Below are 19712 nucleotides of genomic sequence, written 5' to 3'. Positions count from 1 at the left end.
TCCACCCATCATCCGCCTCTGTAAACCCCTTCTCCACCACGGTAAGGGCCTGTTCACATAAAACTTCACACAGTTTTAGGAAGAGCACACAGAACAGGGGCATGTTCAAAAGGTTTTCACAGTCAGCTCGTTTGATGGGCTCCCAACCTCACAGTGACAAAACTGTGATTTTCAACAAGTCTGTTTTGCTTTATTTGCTTTTTCCAACTTTATATACTCTACTTTCATGGGCTGAAAGGATTTGAGGCTCTGACAGCAGCCACTTCGGTTCCAAGACTCTGCTCTATGTAATGATAACCCTGAACCAGTTACGTACCCTTGCCGAGCCTCAGTTTCCCCTCCGAGAAAATAATTCCACTAACTCTGTTTCATTATTAATTGAGGTTTTATATTATTAGTAAATGAATTTAGCAAAAATGATCTGTGAATTCTCCTCTATTCCTTCTACTCTTCACAAACTATTCTTGATACAGATGAACTACAGAAGAATTCAAGGAGGGATAAATTATAGATTAGGGGAGGAGAGTTGGAAATCACTAATTACAAATGTATCTAAAAAGGTCCCATCATTTTTACATACAACAGAAATTAAACACAACATTGTAAATTAAAAAAAAAAGGGGTTTCAGAGATCATAGGTGGCCATAAGCTGAATATAAACCATGTTTGTCTCCCCAGTTAATTTTAAACTACCAGAAATTAGGGATTATATATTTTTCCTTTGTATGATTTTTTAAAACTTGGCAAAAATATGGGTTCACAGCAACTATTTTCTCAGCCTTGGAGTTACTATAAAGTAAAGGAAGCTTGATATTAATATATACAGAAGAATATGAAATATTTTGGTAGAGTTCGCAACATGCCATGTTGGCATTTATTTGATTTGTAGTATTGGTTAGTATCTTTAAAGGGGATGGGAAAGATTCAAGTAATGAACAATACAGTAAGAAGAAAAAATGAGCAGAGGATTCAGCAACCTAAGTCATCGCTCAGGACCTGCAGTGTAAACATAGTGGTGTAATGTTGGGAAAGCTGCTTTAACTCTCCGAACATCCATTTCTATAAAATGCAGCGATGGGACTAGATGAGTCTGTAAGTCCACTTACAGCTCTAAAACTGATTCCAACAGAAATAAAGATTCCAACAGGAGAGGAAAAAGAGCCCATGAGGTGGCCATGACTGAGGCATCTGGGTGGTGACAAACAGCCCCCTCAGGAGTTTTCACAATGACCTTCAGAAGATCTATGAGCCTTCTGAAATAGCAGGATACTTTGTACAAACCGTGATCTGTCAGCATGAAAAGTGCAACGTAAGGTGAAAAAGCACATGCAGTTATGCAACACACGCTTATATATTTGGAAAGCCAACACATGCCTGTTGTTTTTGTAATGGAAATTATAGAAAATACAGCTTGGTAACATCTTTTCTGCTGCCATGACTTCCCAAAACATGCAAATCTCAAGGAGGTGGCAAGGTGGGGAAGAGGGAGAAAATCAGACTCTTCAAGGAGGTGGGAAACTTTCATGCTCACCGAAAGGAGCTGCAGGTTCAAAAAGACTAGGAGACACAAGCTTAGGGAGTCACGGTGTTAACAAATCAAGCATCAAGCGAGTCCTTCCAATTCCGTCATTAAGGTCTCCAGAGAAGTGAAATAAAAGAAAAACACTTGGGTTTTACTCAATTATTTCCCTCCCTGGTTTTATACAAACAAACAAAAAGGGGGAAAGCCCTACAACATAGAGCCATTCTGGCTAATTCTTAACTGCAAAGGTCAGTGCCAGCCAGCATCACACACAATCTGGTTATGCCACATCGGGACCCAAGGTTGATATTTATTTCCCTTCTCTCTCTGCTTTGGATTCAAGAAACCCTGTAAGGATATCCTGGTCTCAGAAAATAGAACCTCCACCACCCTCTCCTCCCTGCAAACCTCACTGAACCATGTTATTATGGTGCCTATGAAGTCTGGGCTTAGAGTGGTCAGCTGGGGAAAGAGTTAATTTTGGAGAATTTGTCTCCCAGTGGTTCAGTATTGCAAAGCCACCCTCCTGCCCTCTTGTACAGCCAGAGAATTGTGGACTCACCACGTTCTTGTGCTGGAAAAAGTCTTAGCAGGCAAGATACGTGATGCCCTTGGGGATCCATCTACTATCACAGAAAACACCCATTCAGTACAGTATTTCACTCCAAATTATTTCATGAACTCTGTCTACCTATAGCTCTAGTTAAGAAGTGCTAAATAACATGGGTGGTTAAAGATTAAATAAGATGCTCTGGAGCATTTCCCCCCGCCCCCGAATTTTTTTTTTTTTTCCACACAGTAACAACACTCAGAAACCAAAATGTTTAGTAAAGACAGATGGTACACCACTGGACTGTGGTTCAAGGATTGGCCCATGAATCATGTTTGTTTATTACTTATGTAATACGATCTTAAAACTGAAGGTTCCACCAGACGACAAAACATAATAGATGTAAAATTCCAAAGAAAGGTGCCAAACCATGTTATGAAGATTTTGAAAGTAAATGGCCTCAAGAACCTTCAAGCCACTCGGGATTCTCAGCTACATTGAGAACACAGAAGAAGGGTCAGGTAACACAGACAAGAGTGATCAGAGAAAAGATTCCTTGGTGGAGAGGGACATTGTGTTACCAAGTCGTGCATAAGCCTGAGCGAGGCAGAAAAAAATCCCTCAGAGAGCAGAGAAAGTGCTTCCCAAGGCTGAGAGACTTAGAGTGTGTATGTGTGTGTGTGTGTTAGTTTCTCAGTCATGCCCAACTCTTTGGGACCCCATGAACTGCAGCCCACCAGTCCCTCTGTCCATGGAATTCTTCAAGCAAGAATACTGGAGTGGGTTGCTATTCCCTTTTCCAGGGGATCTTCCTAACCCAGGGATTGAACCCAGGTCTCCTGTATTGCAGGCAGATTCTTTACCCACCGGGAAGCCCTGAGAGACAGCCTAATTCACTCTTGAGGAAAGCTGAAATTGACACTGGCTGGAGTCGAACTCCTATCAGGTAGGAATCTATACCAACTGTTTTGGAGGCAAATCCAGGAGAGTATTGTTGTCTTGCCACCCACATCAGCCTTGGGCAAGGGATGTATGAGTGTTCCTTGGAAGAGCTGTGGTCCCTGAGACACACAGTGAGCCAGTATGAAGACTGCCTGGATTCTGTCCAATATAACCACTTAGAGGAGTTTGGAGATGCATTACTGTGTGTCTAGGGCCTGAGGAAGGAGTTCTAGGTGACCATCAGAACAGAGAAATAAGAGAAGCATCCTGCAGGGACAAGAGAATTGTAGGAGAAAAAGAAACAGTGAGAAAGCTCTGAAGAGTCTGGGAACATGACATCTCAAGGGAAAAAGGCATCTGCTAGACCACAGTGAGACCAAACAATGAGAGTACTGGTTCGAGTCAGAGCTGCCCTGTGTGTTTCCTCTCCCTTTTTCCCTCCCAGGACCTGGTAGGGCTGAAACAACAGCTCTCAGGACAGAGATGGGGACTCAAAATAGAATGTGGAGAGAAGGAAGGACCACTGCCCTCTGTCTCACTGCAGGCTTCCATCCTGAAGTCAGCCCAAGCTCTGAGAAGTCAGGTTGGAGAGAGAAAAAGGGAGATTTAATAGTAACTGACATTCAGAGTTTTGAGTATCATCCAAGACTGGATTTTCTAAGTTTTTTGCGTCTGGATACTGTTTGTTACTTAAGAATTAGTAGACAATTATGGGTTGCTAGAGCATTCATGCAGGGCTTCCCCAATGGCTCAGTGGGAAAGAATCCACCTGCTATACAGGAGGCACAAAAGATGTGGGTTCGATCCCTGGGTCAGGAGGATCCCCTGGAGAAGGAAATGGCCATCCACGCAGGTATTCTTGCCAGGAAAATTCCATGGACAGAGGAGCCTGGCGGGGCTACAGTTCATGGGGTCACAAAAAGTCAGGCATGACTGAGGATACCTGCATTTTCATATATATAATATTAGAGGATTCAGGCAGGAGATAATACTCCAGAGACGGAACTGTAAAGAGAGTGAGAGAAAAATGACTGCATTTTTGCTGAAACATGAGGTATGCTTTTCCAATATGCTACTTACACTTGTTTCCAAAGATACAAGCTCTAAAGCTCTGCAGAGTAAACCATCTCCCAGAGAAAACAACTCGGCCACAGAAAATACATGGGTTCAACACCTCTATAGGACAATGAACATGACACCAACGATATCATGTGCCTGGCACTTGTCTTGAGACTTTTAAATTCTTCCCTAATATTACTCAACTTCTCTCTTGTGTGTCATAGCCCAAGGACTGTGCCAGATTTCTTAGCATAAAAAGCAACTGGAGTCTTTTGCAATTCACCGTTCACTCTTTAATAAGACACCTGCAAAAAATGATTGATTTTGATCATGCTATCCTCATTTTAATTTGTTCAAATAAAGATATTAATTTTCTATTGTGAATGCAGCCATGAAATTAAAAGACATTTGCTTCTTGGAAGAAAAGCAATGACAAAACTAGACAGCATATTAAAAAGACATTACTTTGCCTACAAAGGTCTGTATAGTCAAAGCTATGGTTTTTTCAGTTGTATGGATGTGAGAGCTAGACAATAAAAAAGACTGAGCACTGAAGAATTCATGCCTTCTAACTGTGGTGCTGGAGAAGACTCTTGAGGGTCCTTTGGAGAGCAAGGAGATCAAATCAGTTAATTCTAAAGGAAATCAGTCCTGAATATTCGTTGGAAGGGCTGATGCTGAAGCTGAAACTCCAATATTTTGGCCACCTGATGTGAAGAACTGACTCATTTGATGCTGGGAAAGATTGAAGGCAGGAGGAGAAGGGGACAGCAGAGGATGAGATGGTTGGATAGCATCACTGACTCAATGGACATGAGTTTGAGTGAACTCCGGGAGTTGGTGATGGACAGGGAGGCCTGGCGTGCTGTGATTCATGGGGTCGCAAAGAGTCGGACACAACTGAGCACCTGAACTGAAGCCCTCTCAATCTACTTATGCTAATAAGGAGGTGGCTCTTGTACCGTCATGTTTTTAAACTGTTTTTCAAGGAGTTAGATTCCATGCTTCTCATGTCCACCCTATATCTAATATAAATCTTGCACACAGTAAATGAAGAGATGCATATTTAAAAATTCTCATAACTAGTAATGGCAAAATATCACACTAATGAAATGGACCCCAATTTTATTAATTGGGATTAGTGATTATGAGCAAGCATCTCAGGGAAGGCCAAGTTCATCTTCAAGAGGTATAAGTGGAACATGGTCCTCTAATATTCTCAATACTGCTGTAGCCAATTTTACCTTCAGAAAGATAGTTTAGAAAAGACCCATTTACATCTTTAAAACAGCCAAACACAACCTGCCAGCCATTCTGTAGTCCAAGGCCATTTGAGTGACTCACACTTACCAGGAAAGAAAAGAATATGTTTTTTATTTCAATTTTCATAATATGCCTGTTATCAGATGGCTAAGTAAAGCTTCATGAGCTGAGAAACTGGCATTTAATGTAAGTATTCTCTGCAATAGGTTGCAAAGGTCAGAAGAAACTGGTATGAAATATAGTTTTGGGGTACATTGTTTTATGGAGAAGAATTGTTTAGAAAGCTTGCATGAATCCAAATCTTACAAGCTCTACTCATTCGTATTGGAGGAAACCTTTATTTTACGTGAAGGGAACTAACTGTCGAAATTTACTTACCAAAACTCAGATATGTAAAGCAATATTGTCCTATGACTTTATACTCTGGAACCCCTGTACTCAAAGCTGGTAGAGGAAAAAAATGCAAGCTTGCCAATTACAGGTTACTCATTGTTACTGACTTTAAAACAGTCTTGTTTGTGGGGATAGCCATTCAAAGTCCAAATTACCTTCCAGGGATCTTTTATTTTCTAAGTACATGAGAACTAATACGCTTTCTCCTACACCTGGATGTCAGCAGAGAAAGAGGAGATATCTTGAAAGGAGAGGACTTCTTGGATTTACCATACTGATTTAACTGCATTATCTTGACTGGTGTGACTTGTAAACAATTCCTTCAGGACAGTCAAGGTCCAGTAGTTCCCACTGATAACATGGTGTTCATCTGGGCTCTTGCTCACAGGGCCAGTCCTCCGAGCCTGGCTGAAACTCCCTCTGGAAGCATACCTTGCACAACCACTCCACAGCATTCACTACAACACAGTTACTTTGATCCCTGGCTTGGTGGCCCCTCTTCAGCTCCCTAGTTAATATCCTTATCCCACATAAAGAATTCTAGATCCCCTCAGGTCTCAAACAAATCACAAAGATAACTTGCACAATCCAGGGCCCATTGGCCTAAGCCATTTATAGTATATAAATTAGATGTCACATTGACTGCCAACCATGCTCACCATAAAGGGAAGAAGGGTCTTGCTCTGAGATCTTCCTCAGGTGCCCTTTAGCTAACTGTGCTGTATGCTCCATTATCCATTACATTCTATCCTGTGACAGCTAATGATAATGTTTGACAAAATCCAATACCCATTCATAATTTTTTAAAAAAGCAACCCAAAAATACTATGACTCAACAAGAACTTTTTCATCTTAATAAAGAGCACACACAAAAAATCCCACCTAAATCCATACTTAATGGTAAAAGGCTAAAAACTTTCCCCCTAACATTAGGGAAAAGAATCTCCACTCTTTCCACTTTTATTCAACATAGTGCTGGAAATTTCAGCCAGCAAAGTAAGATAAGAATAGAAAAGAAATGGCATATGTATTGGAATGGTAGAAATAAAACTGCCTCTATATGCAGATGACATGATGATCTACACAGAAAATCCTAAGGAACCTATTAAAAAAAAAAACCCAAAAACTCCTAGATATTTCAAGTCCTCCGTTATAAGTACACAAAACTCAGTACTTTTATGTAGGAGAAACAGATACATGAAAACTAAAATTAAATGTACAATACTGTTTATAATTGTTCAAGTAAAAACAGATACTTAGGCAAAACTCTATCAAGACAGGTATAAGATTTATATGCTGAAAACGATAAAATGCTGATGAAATAAAGATTTAAATAAATGAACAGTTATTTTGTGTTCATAGATTGGAAACTCCAGCATAGTAAAGAAAAGCAGAAAAATAATGGAAGACAAAAATAAGTACAAAAAACAACGGCAAAAAATAGAAAAATGTAACAATTATGGTATATATTTATCCCATTATATCAATACCAATATCAGAAATGAAAGAGGAGCCATCACTACAGATCCTATGGATATTAAACAGATAATAAGGAATGAACTAATTTATGCCCATAAATTTGATAATCTAGATGAAATGGACCAATTCCTAGAAAGAAACAACCTACCAAAACTCATACAAGAAGAAACAATCTGAGAAAACCTGTATCTATTAAAGAAATTGAATCAATAATTAATAACCTTTCAAAATAAAAATCACCAGGCCCAGATGGATTCACTGGTGAATTCTACCAACATTTAAGGAATATCAATTATTTTACAATCATTTTCAGAGGATAGAAACAGAAGGAATACTTCTTAGCTCATTCTATGAGGCCAGCATTTCCCTAACACCAAAATTAGAACAAAACATTATAAGAAAAGAAAACTACAGGCCAACAGCTCTCCTGAACACAGATGCAAAACTCCTCAACAAAATATTAGCAAACCAAATCCAACAAGGCATAAAAAGAATTGTGCTCCACAATCAAGTGAGATTTATCCCAGGTATGCAAGACTGCTTTCAACATTAAAAAAATCTATTGGTATAATTCATCACGTCAACAGACAGAAAAATCACACCATCACCACTTTATAGAGGCAAAGAAAGCATTTGCTGAACTCCAACACCCATTTATGACTAAATTTCTCAGTAAAGTAGGAATAGAGGGGGACTGCCTAATCTTGATAAAGTGAAAGTGTTAGTTACTCAGTCCTAAAAATCTACAGCTAACAGCAGAATTAATGGTGAGAATTTGAAGCTTTCCACTAAGATCAGGGACAAGACAAGGATGTCCCTTCTTGCCACTTTTCAACACTGTACAGGAGGTTATTACAAATGCAATGAGTCAAGGAAAGGATATAAAAGGTATATTCATTGGGAAGGAAGAAATAAAACACTCTTATTTGCAGATTACATCATAATCTGGGTTTTCTACAAATCCAAAAGAATTGACAAAAACCTCCTGTAACTAATAAGCAATTATAGAAAATTTGCAGGATACAAGGTTAATACACAAGTCTATTTATTTCCTATATACCAACAATGAAAAAATGGAACGTGAAATTAAAAACACAATACCATTTACATTGAAAAAGTGATAGTGTTAAGTCAGTGTTAAGTCTCTATGGACTGTAGCCCACCAGGTTCCTCTGTACATGAAATTCTCCAGGCAAGAAATACTGAACTGCAGCCTGCCAGGCTCCTCTATCCATGGAATTTTCCAAGCAAGAATACTGGAATGAGTAGTCATTCCCTTCTCCAAGGGATCTTTCTGACCAAGGGACTGAACCTGTGTCTCCAGCATTGCAGGCATATTCTTTACTGTGTGAGTCACCAGGGAAGTTTAACTATTTACATTAGTGCCCCTAAAAATGAAATACTTAGGTATAAATCTAACAAAATATGTACAAGATCTAGAGAAAAAATGGAAAACTCTGATGTGTGAAATTTTAAAAAGAACTAAACAAATTAAACAAATTCATATTCACAGATTTGAAGACAATATCATCAGTATATCAGTTCTTCCCAACTTGATTTATAGATTCAATGCAATCCCAATTCAAATCCTAGCAAGTTAAGAACAAACTGATTCTAAGTTTTAGAGTGAGACGCAAAAACAAACAACCAAAACCTCAGAATACTCAACACAATACTGAAGGAAAATACCAAAGTTGTAAAATTTATACTACCTGATATTAAGACTTACTTTAAAGCTACAATAATCAAGACAGTGTGGTACTGACAAAAGAACAGACAAATAGGTCAAGGGCATAAAATAGCCCAGAAGTAGAAACATAAATATTTCTAAATATTTCTGGGCTTTCTAAAATAGAGAGCCCAGAAATAGACCCACATAAATATAGTCAACTAATCTTTGGCAAAGGAGCAAAGACAAAACCACAGAGCAAAGAAAACCTCTTACTAGACAACCGCACTCAAAAAAAGAGCATCTAGACTCAGGCCTTACACACTTCATAAAAACTGACTCACAGTGTTCATAGATCTAGATGTAAAATGTAAAATTATAAAACTCCTAGAAGGTAACACAGAATAAAATCTAAATGACCCTGGGTATGGTGATGACTTTTAAGATACTACACCAAATACAAGACCCATAAAAGAAATAATTGATAAGCTGGACTTCACTAAAAGTAAAAAACTTCTGTTCTGTGAAAGGCAATATAAAGAGAATAAGAGGACAAGCGACAGACTGGCAGAAAATATTTGCAAAAGACACATCTGATAAAGGACTGTTACCCAAAATATACAAAGAACTCCTGAAAATTCAACAATAATAAAACAAGGGGGAATTCCCTGGTTGTCCAATGGTTAGGATTCACTTGCAGTGACTTGGCCTCATTTCAATTCCTGATTGGGGAACTAAGATCCTGCAAGCTTCTCAGCGCAGTCCCTCCCACACCCAAGGAAGAAAAAGAAAACAACTCTATCCTATGTATGTGTAACTGAGTCACTTTACTGTACTGCAGAAATTAATACACATTGTAAATAAACTATACTTGAATAAAATAAATTTTAGAAAGGAAACAACTCAATTAAAAAATGGGCCAAAGACTTCAACAGATAACTCACCAAAGAAACTACACAGAGAAGCATATGAAAGGATGCTTTACCTCATATGTCATCCGGGAAATGTAAATGAAAACAATGAGATACTTATTAGAATATAGGCCAAAATCCAGAACACTGGCACATCAAATGCTGACAAGAATATGGGGCAAAAGAAACTCTCACTCTTTGCTGTTGGGAATACAGAATGGTACCTCCACTCTGGAAGACAGTTTGGCAGTGTCTTACAAAATTAAACACATGCTTACCATATGACCCAACAATTATGCACCTTGGTATTTACTTAAAGGAGTTGAAAATGTATGTCTATACAAAAACCTGGTCAGAGAGTTTATAAGAGTTTTTTCATGATTGCCAAACTTGGAAGCAGATAAGATGTCCTTCTGTAAGTCAATGGATAAATAAGCTGTGGTATATCCAGACAACAGAATATTATTCAGCACTAAAAAGAAATAAAAAACATAAAAAGACATGGAGGAACCTTAAATGCATATTGCTAAGTGAAAGAAGCCATGCTGAAAAGGTGATATACTATATGATTCCAACTATGTGACATATGGAAAAGGCAAAACTATGAAGGCAATGAAAGGATCCGTGGTTGCTGGGAAGAGTGGATGGTGGGAAGATGAATAGGCAGAGAGCAAGATTTTTAGAGCAGTGAAAACACTCCGTATGATAATATAATGATGGATATGTCATATATTAGATCAAACATATAGAATGTACAACACCAAAAGTGAACCCTAAGGCAAACTATGTATTTCTATAGATTCATCCTTACTTTTAAAAAAAGTGTCATTCTAATGAGTGCCTGAACATGGGGGAAGGCTATGCATGTGTTGGGGCAGGGGATAGATGAAGAATCTCTATACTTCCCTCTAAATTTTCTTCTAAACCTAAAACTTCTCTTAAAAAAAAAATAAAGTCTCTCTCTTAAAAAAAAGAATTCTTAGACATGACACCAAAAGGATGTTCTATTAAACATTTTTGATAAACTGGACTTCTTTAAAATTAAAACTTTTGCTCTCTGAAAGACCTTGATAAGAAGATTAAGAGACAAGCTACAGACTAGGAGAATGATATTTGTAAGCCATATATCTCACACTGGACTCAGATGTAGAATATATAAAGAAATAACAGAACTCAACAGTAAATAAACCAAACAATTCAATTAGAAAATGGACAAAATATACTAAGAGACATTTCACTGAAATGATATAAAGATGGCAAATAAGCATGAAAAGACGATTATCTGCAGCAATTGTTAAAAAATACAAATTCCCAAACCCTCACTCAAAACTCACTGCTCTAGAAATGTTGTGCTTTTGAAATTTTTAAATGGTCAAAAAATACACATAACATAAAATTCACCATCTTAACCATTTTAAAGTATAACATTGAGTGGTGTTAAGTACATTCACATTGTTGTACAACCAGCCTCCAAAATTCTCATCTTGCAAAACTAAAATTCTATACTCATCAAACAAAAACTCTCCATGCCACCAGCCTCTAGCAACTATCGTTCTGCTTTATAATTCTATAAATCTGACTGTTCTAGGTCCCTTATATAATGTCCCCAGGATTCATCTGTGTAGTAGCATGTGTCAGAATTTCCTTCCTTTTTAAGGCTGAAAAATATTTCATTGTGAGTATACACCACATTTTGTTTCTTCCCTTCATCCACAAATTGATACTTGGGTTCCTTCTACCTTATAGTTCCTGTGCAAACAGTAGCTATGAACATCATCATTCTGGTCTGGCATTTTGAGGGTGTGCCCCTGGAATCTACATGTTTAACAAGCTCCTCTGGGGCTTCTGATGCACCAGAAGTGTGACCCACACTGCAGTGCAAGATTTCCCAAAGCATAGATGGAGAAAGATTTTTGGTGACCCTCAGACACACCATTATACAGATCAGGCTCACACATGATAAAGTCAGTCCTTTTTCAGTTTTATGAATCATTCCGATTAGGTCAAGAGAAAGCACTGACTTGGTGTCATTATCTTGAACAACTAATTCTAATTTCCCTTTTTAACAAAGAGACAACAGTCTTCCTATTCAAAGCCTTCAGATCCTTCAGCAGGCAGTAATAATAGGTTGAACATACTAACAATGTTCTGTTTTGTTGTATTTGTGCCATTCTTTTCTATAAATTTCAAGTGGTTTTCCATCTGTAATAATGATACAGAATGGCTTCAATAAATCTACTTAACATTTATGCTTAAATCTAAAAACTTTTTAAGCAAATATGGCCAGAGATGGGCTTCCCTGGTGGCTCAGCAGTAAAGAATCTGCCTGCAATGCAGCAGGAGATGCAGGTTGGACCCCTGGGTGGGGAAGAGAGCCTGGAGGAGGAGGGCATGGCAAACCCACTCCAGTATACTTGCTGGGAAATCTCATAGACCGAGGAGCCTGGTGGGCTACCGTCCATGGGGTCACAAAGAGTCAGACGTGACTGAAGTGACTGAGCACACACCGCCAGAGATATGTGAATACAGCAAAATCTGAACACAGTCACATGCCAGCAAATGAAGCTTGGGAAATACTGCTTAGAGGGATATTGGATCTTGCTCTCAACCTTCCACACATGGAAGATGCACGTGTCCAAGGCGTCCAGTAGACGGATCCTACGGCAGAAACGTAACATCACCTGTCAAGCAGAGAAAGGCTGCGAATGAGTAGAAGGCATCCCCAGCAACTTCTGAAGCTAGAAAATTGTTCCCTAAACTTTACAGGTGTCAAATAGAGATGCTCTTTGTATTTCCTGGATTGACTTTCTCTCTTTCCTTGTGTGTATGTGTATGTGTGTGTGTGTGTGTGTTCACTAAGCTGCTTTAGTCGTGTCAGACTCTTTGCAACCCCATGGACTGCAGCCCACCAGGCTCCCCCATCCATGGGATTCTGCAAGTAAGAATATTGGAGTGGGTTGCCATGCCCTCCTCCTGGGGATCTTCCTGACCCAGGGATCCAAGCCGCATCTCTCTTCCCTTAGAGTTGAGTAAAATTATTTAAAAACATTAGCCTGTCTGGACTGTGATAAGAGACTATGTAGGAGCAGAAGTAAACATGTCCCAAGCACTGTAGCTGGAATTAGAGACACCCCAAGAAAAATGTAAAGACAGTAAGTAACTTCTTCGCATGTAGAAATAGTCTTAGAATTTTATCTACCAGGAATGTGACAGGTTCCATGTTTAGATAACAGGAGACTATGCCTAATAGTAATTGCCCCAGCTAACGACAGTGGCCATCAACATGTAGCTAATATACCAGTCACAATCCCGCCTTTCCCATTCAACTCTCACAGCATTCTAAAGGTTGACATTTATTATGTCTATTCCATGAATGAGGCAACTCAGAGAGGTGAAGAGACTAGCTCAAGACACACAGTTCAAACTCAAGCCTGTTGGGCTTCCAAACTCTGCCCCTTCACAAGTCATCATTTTGTTCAGGTTCTTTGTGACCTTGGCTTCAAGTGCAACTGCAGGTTTCTCTTCTCCCTGGTTTCAGAGGCAGAGACTTGAGAACAACTTCCAGGCAACTGCTCCTCTCAGATGCCACAGTTCCGGAGCCCCACCTAGGTCTATGAACATCTGTAGGACTTCATTAAATTTTCTGCTTATTTGAATTTGAATGCTCTCAAAATACAGTTTCTAGTTACCGCTAGAGTTGGCAGCACAATAGAAAAATGAAAAGGGACTTTCCTTTCCTGTGTCCTGGCCATAGCCCATTAAGACAGGAGGAAGGAAGAGAGTAGTGAACAGATGAAAATTTACTGACAGCAGAAAACACTGTCAGATAGCTGTGCAAAAAGCATCCCCTTTTTCAGTTATTTCAAAAGGTTTCCCGAACCCCGTAAGTACAGTAAGGCATGACCCTCATGAGAAACTTTTCAAAACTATTCCTCAAGCATTGATGCATTTTTAAGAGAAAAATCAAGCATGCTGTCCTTAAAAACAAAAGTTACAGATTACACATCCACCTAGGCTTGCTTGTTAAACTTATTTTAAACCCCTGAAGTTTTGAAAATAGTTCAGGAGAAGATTTAGGGGGTAATTTAGTGGGTTTCTTTCCCTCAGAGAACATCTGAGAACATTTTCTCTAATAATAAAGGGAAAAGTGCATGCAGTTGTGTAAACCGCAAATGCTCCACGTGTACGTGAGTGAAGCAGGAGCTCACAAGTTTGAAAAAAAAAAAAAAAAACAGTTTCCCTGGTGCTTGTCTGAGGTCAGTGATGTGGTCCCAGAGCGTGGCAAGAGGCAATTCTTGGGCTGGAAACATTCCGTGTGGGAGACCCTATCTCAGAAGAGCGTAAAGAGAACACACATGTACACTCTGCGGGCTTGCAGGCTCAGAGGGGAGGTCCCCTGTCATTGCTTTTACTTCTCTTGAACGCTAGCACAGAGCCGGTCAAAGAGCAGGGGATGCCCGCTGCTCACCAGCAAAACGACACGCGGGGCCTGGCAGGGGTGGGAGGGCAGGAATGAAAGGTGAAGTTTTGGGAGAACCTTGGCAAAAAAAAGAAAAAGCGATGACACAAACAGCCCGGACGTGTGTCTCTCTGTTGCAAGAGCAGAAGTTAAGGCGCCTCCAGTTAACAGAGGCAGAGCAGGAAAAGCGCAGAAGGACGCTAAGGAGGAAGAGCCTCAAGGGTGCTCCAGCGCCGAGCTTCAACTCTAACGCGGGCCAATCACCCAAGGACCTCCGTTAAAATGCATATTCGGATCCCCTTGGGGGAGGTTGGGCCCAAGCGTCTGCATTTCTAACAAGCTCCCAGACAGTACACCTAGCGCTGGTCCGCGGACCAAACTTTGAGTAGCAAGGGGTTTACTCATTGCCCTGAGGATAATCTGGGTTAGAGAAAGTCCTGAATTAGAGGTAAAGGGGTTCTCTGAAGAGGACAAGAACATTAAAAGGGACAACGATAGGAACAATCTGGATGGGAAGGGATGGAGGCTGAAACCTGGCCGGAAGAAGCACCACAGTCTCCAAAACCTTTTATTGCGAGCAGTTTCTGGAGGGATGGAAGAAAGGAGGCGCTCACCCTCTTATTCTAGATGAAAACGTCGCCAGGGCTGGGCTGGCGATCTTTGCGGAGGGCCAAGAGATGCGCCCCGAGGCAGCTAGATCCGCAGCCTGCATGGGGCCCTCGAGCCGGGGCTCGACGAGGCCCGGGCGGGTCCACCCTTACCTGCGCTCGCCCTGGTCCGTGTAGAGGTTGAGGAAGAGCCCCTCCCTGGTGTCCTGGCTCACTGGGCCGGAGAAGCTGAGCTGCAGCTCATAAAGGCTCCCGGGCTGCAGGGCTTCTCCGAGCTCCAGCACCAGGTACTGCATGTCCACCGCGAACCACAATTCCACTACAGACACCCGGCCCGCGGTGGCTTCTCTAGCGTCCGGGGACAGGGGTCCGCGCACCTCCGCGCTCTCGCAGTCCAGGAAGAGGCTGTGTAGCAGCAGCCGCGCGGTGGCCGCGGTGCAGCGCACCGTGATGTTCACGCGGCCAGTGAAGCGCAACGCCGACGCCGAGAGGTCGTCCGGCCGCAGCCGGGGCCACAGCTCCAGCTCGTAGTGCAGCGGCAGGAGCCAGGGCGGCAGGCGCAGCTGGTCCCAGGGCCCCGGAGGTCGCCAGTTGCGCCGGGTGGCCGCCACGTCGGGCTCCGGAGTGGGGCCGGGCTGCGAGGTCGGCTCCTGCCTGCCAGGGAGGGAGGGCGCGGCACCCGGAGCCCCGCGGTCCCGAAGCTCCGACGGCGGGACGCGCGCGCAGTGGCCGTACAGCGAGGCGAGCACGGCCAGCGCCAGCAGGAGCGCGGCGGCCAGCCCCGCCAGCAGCAGGGCTACCGCGCGGCTCACGTAGAAGCCGGAGCTGGAAGGGGGTCCCATGGCCGCGGCCCAGGGTGGGGGAGAGTGAGCGTTCGGACCCCAGGGCCTGAGCGCTCAGGGATGGGACCCCTGCCCCTCCTCTCGAGCACCGTCCCTCCCTCCTCCTCGAGGACACCGAGAGAGTGGTTGGGACCACAGCTTCCCCTCCCAGCTAATCGGATCCAGGTCCTCTGCCCACCCACCCTCCGCCCCCTGCCAGGGCCGGGGGAGGAGGCGGACGCGCGCAAAGAAGCGCGCGCCTCTCGGAGTCCGCAGCTAAAGACACAGCAGAAGAGGCTTTTAGAATTGGCGCGGTCGGACCAGACTGGAATGGGGGCGCCTCTCACGGGGGTATGTGGATTCATGGGGTTTGCTGAGGGTGCCCCGGTGTGGACCGAGTGCTGTCGCACAAGAGATGGTTGCAGAGGACCCTCGGGCCCTTGGCGGTAGTGGCGAGCTTCGCGCTGCACACCTGCCGACCCCCACCGGGGGTTCTTGCGCTAGGAGCCGAGGTGGCGACTTAAGGGCCGGGACTTTGGAGGAAATGCTCTGAGATGATCCTCCAAGAGACGGGTCCCCCTGTCAGAACTAACTTCCGGAACCAAATTTTTGGCCCTAAATTAGCTTTCTAGATAAGTTCGGGACTCAAGCGGTCCAGGCAACAAGTGCGAGGTTGGAAACAAAGTCAAGGGTGTCCTGGAGCCTCTTCCCAGCTTGGGAAGTGGAGCTGGAAGAGGGGACAACAAACAGACAAACCAGCGTGGCGTCTGCGTCTCCAGGTGAAGCCTGCTTTACTTGGGGAAGAGACCAGGCATGAGGCTGTCTCTTGGCTCTGCAGCTGCCAGGGATGGGCTTTCAGTACTGGAGCCCGGACTGGCTCCCCACACCCTGCCTGGGGCAAGAGGACGCCCTGCTTTCGAAACCCACTGGTTTCAAGTACAGGGAACGGGACAGTCCGGCGGCTAGCCTTTCCACTTGAAAACAGCCGGCTGGAATTCGTTTCCAGGCGGTGCCCTGGTCGGGGAGGTCTTTGGCGTCCTGGGCATCTGTTTGCTATTTACCGGATGCTTCCGGGGGAGTTCCGCGCGCCGTGAGTCGGTTCCCACCTACGTGCCGCACTCGAGTGAACTGGGAAGGCCCTGGAGGCGCTGGGGAAGAGGGGGGAGAGGTGGGTGAAGATTCTGCTCCGGACACACCCCATCTTTAGACTCCTTCAGTGTCTTTGTTTTTTCAGAATGAAAAGAATTTTTTTTCTTCGCTGCCATAAAAAAGGTCTTCACTTTTCTGCTTGGAACCGTATCTCCATTCTAATGGGAAGCCCTTTTACCAGAAGTCACAGACAGGGTAACCCGAAGTGATTCTCCTGGGCCACGTGATCTTCACAGTTCCTCGAACTGAAATTAATCACATTAACAAAAAGACCTCTGGAACAAGACGGGGGACTTAACACCAAGCTTGTGCAATGGTTGTGCTGTGATTACTGGTGGGGTTTGCTTTCTTCAGAGACGGATTAATCATATTTAAAAATAATTAGGATCACGTGCACCACTCTCAGAAGATTCTGGGAAGCCTTGAGGGAGGAGAAGCTCCCTTCCTTGCCCTGGGCTGGACCTACCACCATCAGGCTGTCAGAACTATGAGCTACTGAGCTAGGAAGCCCTCTGGGTGTAGGTCATTGCCAGATGGGGGTTGCCACAGATATGGAGCTGATTAATTATTGGCCTTACAACTCCCTGGACAATTTCTTGACGCATTTTGATGGATTCCAGACTTCCAAGGAAAGGTTAAGAAACAAAGGATAGAAAAGAAAAGAGAAGAAAGGAAATGGAAAGAGTAGAAAGAAAAAGAGTCAGTAATAGAACTACTTCACATTAGAGCTGTCCCTTCCCTCGTTTTTAAGTTGAAAACTCTACTGAAAAGTGTATACGTGGATCTAATTATTTAATTCCACTTCTCTAATATTATTGAGGAAACGGAGATTGGCTACCACACAAAAAGCTTAAAAGTGATAAAATCATGTCAGGTGGTTGAGCAATAGAAATATCTTATTAAAGAGAAAATAGTTCTGATAAACCATTAATGTCACTAAAAAGAAGTTGCAAAATAACATACTGGTTGAGTCATGCTTATGTTAATTTTTAAAGAACTGGAAAATACTACTATATGCAATTTTTGACATTTCCATGAAAGAGCAGTTTTGGGACAGATCAACTGCTGGGAAAACAGTTACTAGAAAATTTAAAAAAAAGTTTTAATGAGTTGCTCAGAAAATAAGCTAAATCAGATCAGCTAAAGTAGTCATTCACAACTGGGGGTGCTTTTGGTATCCCCCTTCCCTGGACGTTTGGCAATGTTTAGAGACATATTATGGAGAAGGAAATGGCAACCACTCCAGTGTTCTTGCCTGGAGAATCCCAGAGACGGGGGAGCCTGGTGGGCTTCCGTCTATGGGGTCGCACAGAGTCGGACATGACTGAAGTGACTTAGCAGTAGCAGAGACATATTTGGTTGTCACAATGTTTCAGGGGTGATGCTACTGGTGACTAGTGGGTAGAGTCCAGCGATTCTGCTGAACTTCCTACAAGGCACAGGACAGTCTCCTCCAATGAAGAAACCTCCACCCAAAATATTGTCAGTGCTGCCCTTCAGAATTCCTAAGCTAAGCAAGAATCCAAGCCTTTTCCATGCTACCCAAGTGAAACTTCTCCCTTGTATCTGTGTCGCTGTTTACTTTCGTTATTTATGTTTATTGTTTGGCATGTCAATTACTTTTCCATCTTTTTTCTCTTGGTATTTGTTATAGGCCTCCATAATACTTTATTATCCCCCTTGGGTCACATGACCTAGTTTTTATTTTCCTTTTTTCTTCATTTATTTTGAAATTTTAATTTTTTGAATGGGAATATTCATAAGTTTCCAATCAGTCCATTCTAAAGGAGATCAATCCTGGGTGTTCATTGGAAGGACTGATGGTAAAGTTGAAACTCCAATACTTTGGCCACCTCATGCGACGAGTTGACTCACTGGAAAAGACTCTGATGCTGGGAGGGATTGGGGGCAGGAGGAGATGGGGACGACAGAGAATGCGATGGCTGGATGGCATCACCAACTCAATGGACATGAGTTTGAGTGAACTCTGGGAGTTGGTGATGGACAGGGAGGCCTGGCGTGCAGTGATTCATGGAGTTGCAAAGAGTCGGACATGACTGAGCGACTGAACTGATTAATAAGTTTCAAAATCAAAACAATACGAAAATTTGTATATTGCTTCCATTACTTCCATAGTTAATCATTTAAACAGGTTTTTTGTATTCTTTCATTATTTCCTTATGCAAATCAAGCAAATACAATTATATACCCTTGTATTTCTCCTCTTCACTACATAAAAAAGATAGTATTCTAAATATGCAGTTCTGTACCTTGCATTAATAATATATCCTGGATGCCTTTTCATATCAATCCACAGATATCTTTCATGTTCCTTTCTATAGCTGCATGCTACTATACTGTATGTACATACCATTGCCAATATCTCCCAGGTTGGTTATTTGAAAGGATTCACCAACTTTCACAGAGTACTTTCATTTAAGTTTTTATTTAAAGGAAAAATAATATGGTGCAGGAAGAGAAAGAGAAGACAGGCAAGCATTGCAAGCTTCTCAAGGGCCCTTATTTGCCTAAGTGGGCCATGCCATGTCACCAACTAGAACCACTAAGGTCTGTGAAAGGAATCTTGTTTACAGAGGGCTTAAAGAAGAAACTCTTAGGGAGGCTCTTGAAATAATCAAGCTATGTTAGTCAGACCATAAATCCAGTTGTAAACTATCAGTAGAGAAACTGACCCTAAGGGTCTCCTGGGAAAATTTGAGACCTTAATCAACACATCATAAATTGATCAAGAGTCAAAAATCAGATATCCAGAAAGCAGGCAGAGCCGGGATCACTGAAAGTCTCCTCCATGAAACCAATATGAACACTGGAAACATGGTCAGAATTAACTATTTCAGAACTCAAGAAAGCAGCCAAAAGCTTGCAG

At 42.4% G+C, this 19712-nt stretch overlaps 1 protein-coding gene across 2 annotated transcripts in view; it reads right to left on the bottom strand.

The window, feature by feature from the left end:
- Positions 1 to 15859, bottom strand: part of LVRN (laeverin) — a 73587-nt gene extending 57728 nt beyond the window's left edge. The window contains exon 1 of one of the 2 annotated variants that reach the window (XM_055436342.2): positions 15009 to 15859. In XM_055436342.2, coding sequence (XP_055292317.2) covers positions 15009 to 15697 — 689 coding nt within the window. In that variant the 5' untranslated portion in view covers positions 15698 to 15859. The remainder of the gene's footprint in view (positions 1 to 15008) is intronic. The other variant, XM_055436343.2, reaches the window with a different exon arrangement.
- Between the last annotated feature and the right edge of the window lie 3853 nt (positions 15860 to 19712).

This window comes from Moschus berezovskii, chromosome 9 (genome assembly GCF_049115385.1).
Source record: "Moschus berezovskii isolate FMDL1 chromosome 9, NW_MosBer_1.0, whole genome shotgun sequence".
Taxonomy (NCBI): Eukaryota; Metazoa; Chordata; class Mammalia; order Artiodactyla; family Moschidae; genus Moschus; species Moschus berezovskii.
Note: the sequence above shows the minus strand (reverse complement) of the source record. Positions and strands in the feature narration are given on the sequence as shown.